The following is a 14,766-nucleotide window of genomic DNA, read 5'->3' as shown; positions in this document are numbered from 1 at the left end:
AGGTTGTCCATCTCGAATCAGGCAGCGATCTATCAACGGAAGCCTCTTTGGCTACTTTCAAACGGCACGAAGAGGACTGTGTTCGGAAATATATAGCGATAACGGGACAAACCTTGTAAGAGTAAAAAACCAAATGGATCAGGAGATGCAACAGACATTAGCAAAATTGGGTAACTATTCGATATCACGAGACACAAGAAAAACAGATCAGAATCGTCAATTTGTATTCATTACCGCTGCATATTCCGACTGAGGCAAATGAATCCCTTCTAGCGGAAAGATCGAAGAGATCAGAGCGGAAAGAGCCAACATCGAAAAGATCGAAGCGAGCAAAGCAGAAACAACCGACGATAGAATCGATGACAACGAAGCGCGAATTTCTCAACATCTCCTGTCGTGCAATGACCCTATAAACCGTGTATCGCGCCGTGTACATGGGCAATGGCACTCCTGAATTTGACAATTCTGCTGTTGGACTTAGTTTCGATTTTCTAGTTCCCTATCTAGTTAGATAACAGTAAATGCAAGCTTACCTTCTTGTTACGTGTTGTTATCAAAATTTTACAAGGTAGAGAGAAGGTTTCTAAAGTTTTGGTATTTTGCACATCGGCTAGCACCAATAAACAGTCTTTAAAGTGATCTTGTTTTAGAATAGTTTTTAAATCTTGTTGTAATTCTAAAATTTTATTGCTAATTCCTTCATAGTCTCCAATTTTGGTAGTTGAACTTGTTTCGCCCAACATAATTTTTAGTCTGAAAATAAAGTGAAAAAGTTTTTATTAGTACAACAGAATTGACAGTTTAAAAACTTTATTCTTACCTTTGCAATTTCTCCAAGTCTTTTTCTTGACTATTACAATTATGAACATCTAACCAAAAAATTTTATAATCCATAGCTTTAATGACACTATAATCACAACATGCGTCCAGCGCAAGCCATTTTTTGCCATAACCCAGCTCACCGTAGATGACTAAGTAATGCCATGGACGCAACTCTTTCAGGAAGTCTCTAGTTTTAGCGTACTGTGAGAAAGGGAAAAATTACGACATGATTAAACCGTGACGTACTATATATTAAATTATAGAATTATAATATTAATAACTTTATTTGAACAGATATGGATATGTAGGGTATTTCAGAGCCTAGGCACCATATAATGGCAGCTTCCTGATTTTTTTCAGATTTTTCGGTTGGGCAGTTTGGCCTTTCCAACAAATGTCCAAACTAATACCAGCTTCAGAAAGTACTAACCGAGACCTTTCATTTGATATCCCACATTACTATATTTGGCGAAAAAAAATGTTCACCCCCCTTTTTCATATATGGGGACCTCCCCTTAAATTGGACGTAACAGGATGTAACTCACTGTATGCGTGGGCGTTCACAGTTCCCACTTTTTCACCAAATTTGGTGTCAATCGCAGCTACAGTCTCCAATAAAAATGCGTGTGACGGACAGACAGACAGACGGACAGACAGCGTAGTTGCCAGATCTCCCATCAGGCGCGTCCCTTCGTGCTGATAAGGGAATGCTCAGCGGATGCGTAGGAATATGCACATATACGCATTTGGAGGTGTGCGTGTATGGGCATGCTTATGCGCAGGCGGGGTAGGTGAGAAGTAAACGCCCACCCGTGGATAAAAATTGGCTATGGGAAGGATACCCAGAAATGAAACCAAACATTGAGGAACAGAAGGAGAATAAAGCTACGGTGGAAGACTCCCGGCCGTCGATATCCCTCGACTGCAGTGCCTCGGTGGTGGATTACTTGGCCACCGTTGCATCGAATACTACAAGTAGCCTGGAGAAAGAGTCATTTAAAAGGAGTATATCACCCCCGAGAACGCCTGTTCAAAATACACGAAAAGATGCCCCACAAACTGGTCATCCATTAACCCATAGTGGGGTGACTACACCTGGTCGGAAAATGCCGCAGGACTTAGGGTTTGATCCATTTAGGAGAAACTCGACGATCCTGCGATCTCCTCCGAAATCAACGTTGATGAAGGAAGAAAATCAGGGAAGATCCCAGAAGGCTAATTAATACGTAAGCGCCCAGTGGGAAAACCAAACAGAGGAGTTGTGTCAGAATCCGGACGAATCATCGTTTGCCCTACTCGGAGGAAAAATAATAAAATTGTCCGGAATCATAAAAGACAAACACAATGTGCACCAGGCCATCAAAAACATGATCCGAGCCATTCGTGTACTGTACAATAGTGCCAAGGGCGAAAAAAATGATCGCTCAGTAATGTGCTGCACAACGCAGAATAATTGAGAAATTATTATTTAAATCTAGATCAAGTGCTTAGAGCGCGAGCTGTCATAGTGGAAGATTGCGGCTCAAATCTTACCGGTGGCAGAGGGATATATTATCGTGACTGGATCGTACCGATACCAGTCGTCTCAGCTGTGAATGAGTACTAGGGTCAAATCAGGGTAAATCTCGGGCGAGCGCAATGTTGACCAGATTGCTTCCTACAATGTACCATTGTAGTGTACCGTTACGGTCTTGAATGAAGTGCTCTAACACACTTCAAGGCGCTGATCCAATATGGATAGTTGTGCCAAAGATTACTATTAAAATTTAAACCCAAGAAATAAGGTCTATATAGAGACCTACAATAAATGAATTCGTTCTTCTCTTTCGACGCCTGTCATTATCTGCTATGATCTCTCAAGAATTATTTATTACATTGATTAATTTCATAGCGGTAAATATTTTATCATTAATATAAAAAACTCTATTCTAACGACATGTTATACGCTACAAACTGTATGAATAGCCCCGACAACGAAATACTCGTAAACTTTAATCTTTCTGGAAAGATAATATAACATGACCTGATCAGTATCTGATATTTCCTGAGTAGAATAAATTAGAATTTGTATGACAAAAATGAACAAAAAATGAAATCTAATTGCAGTAGATATTTCTTCTGTTCTCCTCGGGATTTTAGTCACGTTTTTGACCATTTTTTTTTGCAATAAAATGTCTTCCGTTTGCACCCACACGATTATGCAGAGCAATCGGACAATATAACACTTGCATTATTAGATTTATGGTGTATACTCATTTTTTTACAAAGTGAATTTCAAGTATCCTCTACTACTAGATGTAGCTTCGTTTGTGTATTTTATATTTTAATTTCTCTTTTGATTCCTCTAGACGATCGGCGATTTCACAACAGAAATATAAATTGTGTTTCCTATCTTTTTTGTGTTAATTTATGAATCAGTTCGATCATACGATTCCAAACAAGATTTGAGAATAAAAAGAACCCAAACGAGCAATTGTCGACCCATTAAAAATGCATAATCATATGATCTTAGCAATAGCTCAGAAAAATATTTATTAATTGCTCCCTAGTAATATATGGTTTTGATGTGCACCGTAAATGCAGTGTCACTTAACTGTATTTTACATACACTCACTGCAATAAAATGTTTGCATTATGGGCATATGGGGAGAATGAGTAAAATCGTAAACTTATTATTCACCCACAGGAAGCATGAAATTTTTTCTGAAGCAGGTGGAATAGTTAGACGTTGGTTTGCGTTTAGCTAGTGAAACAGAAAATGCCTAGAAACACATAATGCAGACTTTCAAAGCATCAATTGAAGCTGGCTTGTCACTGAAGACCAGAACCCTTCTCATAACACGAAAAACAAGTCGGGAAACCGGAAGCTAGACGCTTCAGGTACGAAAGGTTTTGTGTATTTCTTAGTACGTAGCGCGTAATATATGCATATATTATGTGAGAGTATCCACTTTCGGGTGATATTGACAATCATAGTCTTGAATTTGCAAAGAAGCATCCATTTGGACGTAATAGTGCAGATTTTTCGGTTGGGTAGTTTCTGAGAGTGGCCCCCTTGAAGAAATGATCATTTTCAAACCACCTCACTCCCCACCTTTCCAACAAATGTCAAAATTAAGACCGGTTTCGAACAGTACTAACCGATACCTTTAATTTGATACCCCACATGACTATATTTAATGAAAAACAAATTTACACCCCCCTTTTGCATTTATGGAGACCCCCCCCCCCCCCTTAAATTCAAAGTAAAAGGATGTAACTCACGGTATGTGTGAACGTTCACAGTTCCCACCTTCTTACCAAATTTGGTGTCAATCGCTATAACCGTCTCCGAGAAAAATACGTGTGAGGAGTGATGTCACACGATCTAGGCGACCAATATACCAAGCCAAAACGCAAAAATCAAGTAACCAACAAAATAATTTTCCAAGAACTTCATCGTTCCTCGCACTGCTTGGCAAGTAGCTCCATAACGGTCAAACCGAAACTTACGAATGGTCGCAAGTTGACGATGACGAGCAGGTTAAGAAGTAAAGGCCTGAGGGTCATTGTCAGCTGAAGCACGATGGTAATAGGTGGCCATTATGGCTTTCTACATTTCTTCTACCTCAAAAGGGTTGCTTCTAATTGCATTTCCATAATATTTAGAAAATTTGTCTATCTGCGCTCTAGTCATTTTGTCTTCCCCTTTCAAAGAAGGGTGAAGCTTTACTAAGTTCCTAAGTCGCGGGTCCATTCTTTTGCTAACACAGTTTTTTATACAGGATTATCTTCTCCGGATAGCTGAGTGGTTAGAGCACAAGGTTGTCGTACAGAAGGTCGCGGTTCAAATCTCACTGGTGGCAGAGAGGTCTGTATCGTGATTTGACGTCGGATACCAGTCGATTCAGCTGTGAACAAGTACCTGAGTCAAATCAGGGTAATAATCTCGGGCGAGCGCAGTGCTGACCACATTGCCTCCCACAGTGTACTACTGTAGGGTACCGTTGCGGTCTTGAATGAAGTCCTCAAATACACTTCAATATGGATTGTTGCGCCAACGATTATTATTATTATTATGCTCTTCTCCATATGGTTTAACCTCAGAGATTGCTTTATGGTCTTTTTTGTGTCACCATCAGCTGTGTAGTTCAGATAGCCAATATCTCTCAAATCTACTGACCTTTTACAAATTTCAAGAATACCTCTGGCCTCCATTCCCCCACTACTCCCTTCATGGTTAATATTGCACTCAGGCCAATGAGTATCGATAAAGTTCTTATATTCTTTAGTGCTAAATATCTTTTCCAAAATTTGACATGCTTTGCAAAACATGGTACTCACTGAAATGTCTATAACTTTTGCAGTCAGCACTCCTATAGCAGCTACAACATCAAATAAAGAAGAAAATCCTCTCTTCATCCAGGATGCATCAACTAAAATTGCAATGTCTCCTAGCTTATAACCTGGCCTGAGTAAGTTTTCTCCTTTTCCTCTGTAATAGCTTTGTTCTTATAATAATCTACAACTACACTAGAAGCTTTTCTTAATTAGCTCATAGAAGTAACTTTTGGCGACTGGCATGTGCATGTCCATAATTCCACAAAACAAAGTAACACCAGCATGACCTTTTCCAACCAACTTCATAGCAAAACGCTGCCTTAGGTTGACCTCATAGCCATTCCTTACAAAGGGACAAGATTTTAACTTTCCTGAAGTGTACTGAACGTTTATTTTAAATCCTAGTCCATGTTCCTGACAGATCACGGGCTGCAATTTTTCATGACACTTTCCACAGCTAACTGTTTCCGAAAGAACACTAAACACCGAGAAGAATTCCAAAATGACGCAATGAAGTCACCGATCAAATAATTTTGATCTTTTCTTTGCCCAGTTCAATAGCATTGACCAAAATGAAAACATGATGAATGAAAACGTGATGATGAAGTTCCACCTTTTGTAGATGAAATGACTATTCATGTGGATACGCATTGCTCCTCCAAGGAAATCTGAAATCATCTTAGTCATCGATACGCAACAAAACGGGGTAAGTGTCGACCAAAACCACGCTTCCTAAATATACAAATTGATCGACGGGTGCGATGTTCTGCCCATTAATGTATATAGGGAAAGTGCGATGACCTGTCAGACTGAGAACCTTGGTTTTGTTAGCGTTTATCTTCAGTCCGACTCTACTTCCTGCTCGTCACTAAACTTTATAGGACCACCGAAAGATTTCCGACAATATGGCAAGTTGTTCTTTTGTGATGCGGTATACACTTCTGAAATCATTACTATCTGCATTAGTTTTTACCTCCCTGAACAGTGCAATAACAAATTCTCTATTGTCACAACACACAATGCATTGAACTTCCTAGCATTTCAAAAGATATCTGGGCTCGATCGCGTTATGCTATCACTCATCACAGTCATTGATCCGCTTCCGTGAGTCCGCACTCAACCACATTTTGTGACACCCCTTCGCGACGTGGGTAACGTCCTGGAGGGCCTGCGATGAAAGTGTGCCATGAGTTTGGGGCAGAAAGAACCACATGGAGACGGATCGTTCTCTTCTGCCTCTAACCTTGCGATAGACGGTTGTCTTGCGGTGTAGCATTTATAAATTTCTTTAAACTCTTTCGTTCCCATTAGTGGATTTTGATTTATAAATTTCATTAAACTATCGAGGCCCAATTTCGGACGCATCGGGTAACCAAAAATGACGCCCAGTTCGACAAAGTCGTAAGTAAACTGGATCCGGACGTCCTCGGTCAGGTGGATATTGTCGAGTCACTGCTGGACTCGGTGTCCGGACCATCGAAAACAGAATCGTCACAGCGTATGCAGTATCGGAGGAGGTGGAACTCCGTGAGTTACTCACAGACCTGCAACTAGGAGGCCAGAAACCTTCACAACTTCTCCGCGGAATAAAGTTAAAAGCGGGAGACAAAGTCGCAGACGCTTTGCCGGCCGGTACCCAAGCCACCCTGAGAATCTCGGAAGCTACAGACTTATCGCGTTTGTCAGAAATGGCCGATCGCCTCTTGGAGGTCCGAGAGCCGCTCCAAGTCTCCGCTGTAGCCACATATTCGGTTTCGCCAGTTCCAATGAATGACGGCGTTCATAACGGATTGGTTAAAATCCGTAGTCGCCTCGAATAATTTGACACGACTCAATCCCCGAAGCAACGCGACCGTAACAGGGGTAAACGCGCATGGTACAGGAAGCGTCCGGTGCAGGAAGCGCCCGGAATCGGAATCTGACCTGGTGTGCTATTTTCGCAGGAAAATTCGGCAGCATACGCTAAAATGCAAGAAACCAAGCGCCTAGGTTTCTAGAGGCGGATAAAAGCGCCGTCAGACAAAACCGTCTCTACATTTTCGACGAGCAGACGAGACACAAATTCCTTATAGACATGGGTGCAGATGTGTCGTTCATTCCGCCACCGCGACACGGCCGCAAACAAAAAATCGGTGACACCGAACTTTTTGCTGTCAACGGATTGTGTGTCAACACGTATGGCCAGCAGGTTGTGACGGTGACGGTGAATTTCCTCTGGAAATTTTTCGTAGCCGACGGCGACCAATCATCGGCGCCGACTTTATCAAGTAGTACGGCTTGGTAATTAACATAAGGAATCGACGAATTGTTGATCCATGCACCAAACTCTCATCATCCGGGTTTCTGTCCTGTGTAGATTACGGATCCATTTTTACCGTGGCAGGGGACTCGGTATATGACCAAATACTCAAAGAATTCTGCAGCTAAACAAATCTATCCGTCCAAACTGGCTGCCGACGTAGTGTCCAGCACCACATCATTACTCAAAGATCGCCCGTTGCAGAGAGACCCCACCGACTCAAACGTAAACGGTTAAAAATAGCAAAACAGGAATTCAAATACATGGTGAGGATGGGTTATTGCCGTCTGTGAACCAGCCCCTGCATTTACAATAGCCCAAAACAAGTCAGGAAACCAGAAGCTGAACGCTTCAGGTATGAAAGGTTTTATTATTCCTTTTATAAATACATTTGAGTGTGCATTTATCCCATTAGTACGTGTATTATGTGAAAATATTCACTTCCAGGTGATATTGACATTCAAAGTCTTGAATTTGCAAGCGACAACTTTGTTATTAATAGCGCGATTTCCATCAAACTTGGCAGGATCATGGTCTATGTTACAACCTACATCACTGCCTTTCATGGTGTTAGGATGAACTTAAAGAGGGCTTTGTAATCAATTAATAAAAATTATAGTAATATAATATATTGTCAACTTTATTTGAAAGGATATCGATATGGAGGGTATTTCGGAGCCTAGGAACCATATAGTGGCAGACTCTTGATTTTTTTCAGACTTCGGTTGGGTAGTTTCTGAGAATGGGTCCGTGAAAGAGATGATCATATTCGGCCCCCCGCACTCCCCACCTTTTCAACAAATGTCAAAACGAAGACCGGCTTCGGAAAGTACCAATCGCAACATTTGATATCCCACATGACTATATTTGGTGAAAAAAAATTTAAAACGCCCTCTTGTATGTCTCCCCTCTTAAATTTGAAGTAAAAGGATGTGTCCGGCTAGCTGAGTGGTTAGAGCACAAGGTTGACGTACGGAAGGTCGCGGTTCAAATCTCACTGGTGGCAGTGGGATTTGTATCGTGATTTGACGTCGGATACCAGTCTACTCAGCTGTGAATGAGTACCCGAGTCAAATCAGGGTAATAATCTCGAGTGAACGCAATGCTGACCACATTGCCTCCTACAGTGTACTGTAGTGTACCATTACGGTCTTGAATGAAGTGCTCTAACACACTTCAAGGCCCTGATCCAATATGGATTGTTGTGCCAACGATTATTATTATTATTAAGAGCATGTAACTCACTGTAAGGGTAAGCGTTCACATTTCTCACCTTTCCACCAAATTGATGGATAGGTGTCAATCGCTATAGCTGTCTCCGAGAAAAATGCGTGTGACGGACAGACCGATTTTAATAAGGTTTTGTTTTACACAAAATTAGCCTATTAGCTTGACCTCGCAGGCCAACGAAGCCTTCAGCGCCTGCACTAAAAGCCTGGCGAATGAAACATTGTCTGGTTGTTTCAACCAGACGCACCATTGGCGTTGATAACCGACGCGTCGGATGTAGCGGTGGGCGCAATTATGGAACAACAGCACGGCGACAGTTGGTTCCCGATAGCGTTTTTCGAACGGAAACTACCAAAACCCGAACTCAAATACAGTACGTATAGCAGGGAACTGTTGGCCATATACAGCAGCATTCGACACTTCCGTCATTTTTTGGAGGGCACACCATTCGTCGTCAAGACGGATTACAAACCTTTGATATATCCATTCAAGCAAAAAGCGGATAAGGCGTCGCCTCGCCAGGCACGATACTTAACATACATAGCCGAGTTTTCAGCCGACATTGTTCACGTCCGAGGAGAAACCAACGTGGTAGCAGATGCCCTCTCGGACGTCGACGCCATATCGTTACCAACATCATTCGATATTGATGAGTTGATAACCGAACAGGAAAATGACGAGCAGCTACAACAACTACGAGCAGACAACTCAACGTCACTCATCGTGGGACCAGTCGATATCGGAAACGGAAAAACATTGTTCTGCGACACCTCTCGCTCCCACATCCGATCGTTTGCTCTAGTCAAGCTTGGAAAGCGAATCTTTGATGCCTCGCATCCGGGGGACCGCACCACGCTAACGCAATTAAGGAAAAATTCATTTGGCAAGAAATGCATTGGACCTGTAGCTGCCTATGTTGCCAGCGAGCCAAAGTCAGACGACACACAAAAAATCCATTCCAGCTACTCGAGATCATAGAGCCCCTTCCACCCTCGTGTGGGTACAGATACTGCTTGATTATGCTCAACTTGGATCGCCCGGTACGGCACACCTACGGTTATTGCTACGGACCAGGGTTGTCAGTTCGAGTCCGCGCTCTTCACCGCCCTAGTTAGTTAGTTTAGTTTACTGGGGGGAGCCGCAGCTCCAAGCACTGAGGCTATTGTTAGGCCCATTGTGTTATCCCCGTAAATCGCCTATTCAATCGCTTCCCTCCTACGGCGTTTGTAGACTTTGGCGAATCTGAGAATATTTTCCAGGGCAGAGAATGTGCAGGCGTGGCGTGGTGTTGCGTTTCAACACGAGTGCCGTATTCCTTAGTTCGGTAAAGATTTAGTTAGGTCTTGCATCCACCAGTATGAATGCTAAGCCATGCACTTGGTATAGACTGCTTGTCTCAGCGGGGCTCTGATTGTGGTCACAAAATCAATGCGTGTCTTAAGAAGACCGTGGGATTAAATCGTCCAGATAGGTGCTCACGTTAAACCCTGAAGGACTCACTAATGTGACCCCAAGGGTCGTGTCTCGGGCGTTCAGTTCTATTTTATACGTCCTCCAGTCTGAGTTGACACAGTGAATAAATCATTGGAAAGATCATTCACTGGACCGCACCGCGTACTTTACTGAGTGTGGCCCGTACAATTCAAAGTCGACGGAAGGGAAACTAACATATCAACCGAAAGGTTGAAGCCGGTCTTCCTGGTATCTTTTTCTTCTTCTTCTTCAGCCTTTGTCCCGTTCACACGCGGGATCGTTCGTGCCAAACCCTCACACCCCGCCAAAATTGAACAGCAATGCACCCGCGCCGCCGAGATGCCCTTCGCAGTCAGCAGACAAGCCACCCGCAGCTTACCAATCAGCAGACAAGCCACCCGCACCCGCGGCTTGCCAGTCAGCAGACAAGCCACCCGCGGCTTACCAATCAGCAGACAAACCGCCCGCGGCTCAGCCAGCGGACAAAACAGCCGCAACTTACCAGCCAGCGAGCAAGCCACCAGCGGATGGATTTTTTAAAAATAATCTGACCATTTACAGACAAACCTCAATTGACTGTACCCAAGTGTCTAAAGTATACATTCCACAAATCGTGAAACTTTTATTGTGTATTCTAGCCGGAATGGCTAGACAGCCTTCTTTCGAGTCACCTATCCATTTTTCTCTCTCTCATTCTTCTGACTGCTTACTTTTGATTTTTATTTGCTAAAATCATTCATCTGTCGCTCCGCAATTAATTACTCCCGAGCCTAACATTGCGTAATGAGTAAACAACCGAAAATACTTACCAAATCAATTCGCCGAACATTGTTGTCCACATGTTTCGGAATCCGACTTTTCAGTTCGTGACGCACATTTAAATATTTGTTGAAATCTTTATTTTCATTGTACGTTTGCAAGCTACTATTCAATTTTTCGCGTAACCAGCCATAGTCGCGGCCTAGAATATCTATGAATGCAAGTAAGTTTTTATTTTTGCTTCCTAGGATTTGAAACATTAAAATAATCGCGAGTTTTTCATTTTTCTGAAAGAAAGAAAAAAGTTAGAACGCAACCATCTTATGTCGAAATTCGACCCTCCATACTCACCAATGATAAAATTTTTTGTAAGTCTTCTTCGGTAAATATGATTCCTTGACTATTAACATAAATTTGTATATCTGCAAAAGCGAAGTCCTGTAAAAAATCATCTAAATGCATTTCTAGAATATCTCGCAGTAATTTGTTATGTTCAGTCTCTACGCTCTCGGTGCGTCGAAATCTTTCATTTGAGTCACGACCGGACGACATACTCATTTTGTTGAATGCCTACAAAACAAAGAGGGAAAACACCATGGTTAGTAAAAATCCACGTAAAAAGCGTCAGAAATCAAATCACAAAACAATCAATTTAGGTTAATGGTCTTTTATCACTGATAAGGAGGATTAAAATCGAAACTGCTTCCCGTTTAGTCCGAATGATTATTGATAAAGCTTTCTAGTGAGAGACTGCCTGACGCATTTTGCAAGGTGATGACCAATTATTGACTAATATAGAGTGATAGAGCTACGACGGTTTAATTTGTTTCAAGTTTATGGAATTAATCGAGCATTGATTCGCATTGCTTGTGATGATTCTGTGATACATTTTTCAAGCGTAGAACAAAGATCTAACTGGAAATAGACAAGGGGATTTAAGTATTAGCAAACACGCAACATTTCTCGAATCTAATTTAGTGACATCGAGTGAGGCGTCCTTGAAGCGACTTTCGTATATTTTATTCCTGAAGCAGACTCGCCTACTCTTTCCTGTAAAAATAAGCGTGCAGCGAGTCAACTTGGCGATGAAGTTGTGGCATCACGTCAACCACGCCCCCCTTCCTTATGTCACGACACATGTTCATTCGCTCCACGGCAGACTTTGGATGATGCATTCGGAATTTGGACCTAGTCGTCCGTATCCCCCGCTGGACGTTTGCCAGATCAGTCTTCGTCCACGGCAATATTCCGAATGCTTAACCCAGTGAAAATAGCGAATACATTCAAAGCGCTTATTTTATTTTTCCCCGAGAGATGCGATTTCACCACCAGCTTTACACGTCGCAGGAATTCGGACAGCAGAGCATCTTTCAGATCACCAACTCGAGCATGGGTTCCTTGCAGAATTCCTAGGTACTTGTAGAAGTTTGTCTCGGTCATAGCTTCGATGTGGAGGTCATCAATGCTATATCCGGGATGCGGCTCGTGATGACCTTTGCGGATGGCTTGGATTCGACACTTGTTTAATCCAAACTCCATCCGAATATCACGGCTGAACATGTTTACTATTCACAACAGACTTCTAAAATGGTCGTCAGTATCAGCATACAGCTTGATGTCATCTAAGTACATCAAGTGTGTCAGTTCACACTTAGCACGTAGGCCATACTTTATTTCCAGGGTTTGTTTCCTCGGCAAGAGGGGGGTACTAAACACCTTCCAGTGTGCCCTGAATGTGACGCCGATTCCACCAGTCACCAGGGACGAGCTGATTGAGATCTGCAGTCGGGTCTTGACAGCATACCCAATAAGGCCCTCAAACTTGCCGTCAAAGGTAGACCGGATATGTTCGCGGAGCTGTTCGAAACGTGCATGTCGGAGGGTATCTCTCCTGCACCATGGAAACGGCAGAAGCTGGTGTTGTTGCCTAAGACTGGCAAGCCTCCAGGGGAACCGTCCTCCTATAGATCCATATGTCTTCTAGACACTATGGGGAAAATGTTGGAGCGGGTTATTTATAATAGACTACTCCCAGTTGTCGAGAGCCAAGGGGGCCTTTCAGATAGGCAGTATGGGTTCCGTAAAGCCAGATCAACCATTGATGCCATCAAAATGGTTGCTGGCTTGGCCGAAAATGCAATTCACGGAGGGGGTTGTACCAGTAAATATTGTGTGGTGGTGACCCTGGATGTGAGGAATTCATTTAACTCGGCCAAATTGGAACCTTATACGAGAGTCTCTGGGGACGATTGTTCCCACCTACCTTGCCGCAATTATCGATAACTACTTGAAAGAGCGGACACTCTGGTATGATACCGATGATGGACCCAAAAAGTACGTTGTCTCCGCGGGTGTCCCACAGGGCTCTGTACTGGGTCCACTACTGTGGAACATCATGTATAATGATATACGTAACTTTCCGGTTCCGGCGGAGGTAACGGTGGTGGGTTACGTCGATGATATAGCACTGGTTGTGGTCGCAAAGCATCTCGAGGATGCTGAGTTGTACTCAAGCGAAGCAATCAGTGTTGTTACGGCTTGGTTAGGGAGTGCTGGACTGACACTCGCGGAGGAAAAGACGGAAGCGGTCCTCATCACTAAGCGCCGCAAAAGAAATTACGCCTGCATTAGAATCGGGAATCGTATCATCACTTCCAAGTCGGCCATCAAATACTTGGGGGTGATGATAGACGGAGGACTAAATTTTAAGCAGCACATAGAGCATACTTGTAAAAGAGCATCCACCACGAGTATGGCTCTGGCAAGGATGATGCCGAACGTAGGAGGCCCGCGGCATACTTACAGGCTGCTCATAGCCAGGGTGGTGAGCTCTTTCATGTTGTATGCAGTCCCAGTTTGAGGAAAAGCACTGCAGGTTTTAGGCAATACACATAAACTGAGTACGCTTCACAGAAGAACATCCTTAAGGGTGTGTTCTGCCTTCAGGACCGTCTCAGACGATGCAGCATTCGTCATCACGGGAATGATGCCGATTGACATCCTGGCAACCGAAATGGTGAACATTTATAACACCAGGTCCATCTCTCCCTTATCTCAGGTGAAAAAAACCGAAAGGGAGAGATCCATAAGCAGATGGCAACAGCGATGGGACCAGTCAGAACAGACTTACAGGTTGATCCCTCCCATCGGGGAGTGGCTGCAGAGAAAGCATGGGGAGATCAATTATAATCTCACCCAGTTTCTCACCGGCCATGGAGGATACCGTCAATACCTGTACAGGTTTAAATTGGACACCTCGCCTAATTTTCCAAACTGCGGGGTCCCAGAAGTCCCAGCGCACGTTTTCTTCCAGTGTCCTAGGTTCGTGGAAGAAAGGAGGAGCCTAGAGGTAACCCTAGGTGAAGTGCTGTCACCGGAAAATTTTTTCCGGAGAATGGTAGCTTGCCAGGAAGAAGTTCCATGATCACAGTAATCCAAGATAAACTGCAAAAAGCAGAAGAAGAGAGGAAGACGCGGTTGCGAACCACCCGGGTAGACGAAAGGAGACCTAGCTAAAGTAAGCTAACTCGTCCCTTGATGTAATACCTACCGGGGTAGGGGGTGGTTTTAGTAGGTAAAAATCCCACACTCTGGCGTGCCCACTCCAGAATCTTTTGAAGATTTCCACCTCCTCAAAACAAAAAAAAATCATACTTTATTGCAAAACCATGCCCCCTAGTATCATTCAGTCGCCATGAAAGAGGGTTCAGTGCAATACAAAACCAAAGGGGACTCAACGAATCCCCCTGGAAAATGCCCCTCCGTATACGGATGGGCTCTGAGGTATTAGCACCCTCAGATGTACGCACTGATAAGGTGGTATGCCACCCTTGCACGGCTGTCGCCAAAAACTTTATTAGTTT

The 14,766-nt window shown here is 43.4% G+C and overlaps 1 protein-coding gene across 1 annotated transcript in view; it reads right to left on the bottom strand.

The window, feature by feature from the left end:
* Positions 1–14,766, bottom strand: part of LOC119654435 — a 114,533-nt gene that overhangs the window by 60,127 nt on the left and 39,640 nt on the right. The window contains exons 2-5 of the mRNA XM_038059834.1: positions 11,255–11,473; positions 10,954–11,190; positions 821–1,023; positions 534–753 (exon numbers count right to left, since the gene is read on the bottom strand). Of these exons, the coding sequence (XP_037915762.1) occupies positions 534–753; positions 821–1,023; positions 10,954–11,190; positions 11,255–11,461 (867 nt within the window). The 5' untranslated portion in view covers positions 11,462–11,473. The remainder of the gene's footprint in view (positions 1–533; positions 754–820; positions 1,024–10,953; positions 11,191–11,254; positions 11,474–14,766) is intronic.

The sequence above is a fragment of the Hermetia illucens genome, chromosome 4, assembly GCF_905115235.1.
Source record: "Hermetia illucens chromosome 4, iHerIll2.2.curated.20191125, whole genome shotgun sequence".
Classification (NCBI taxonomy): domain Eukaryota; kingdom Metazoa; phylum Arthropoda; class Insecta; order Diptera; family Stratiomyidae; genus Hermetia; species Hermetia illucens.
This window is presented reverse-complemented; position numbering and strand designations above follow the sequence as displayed.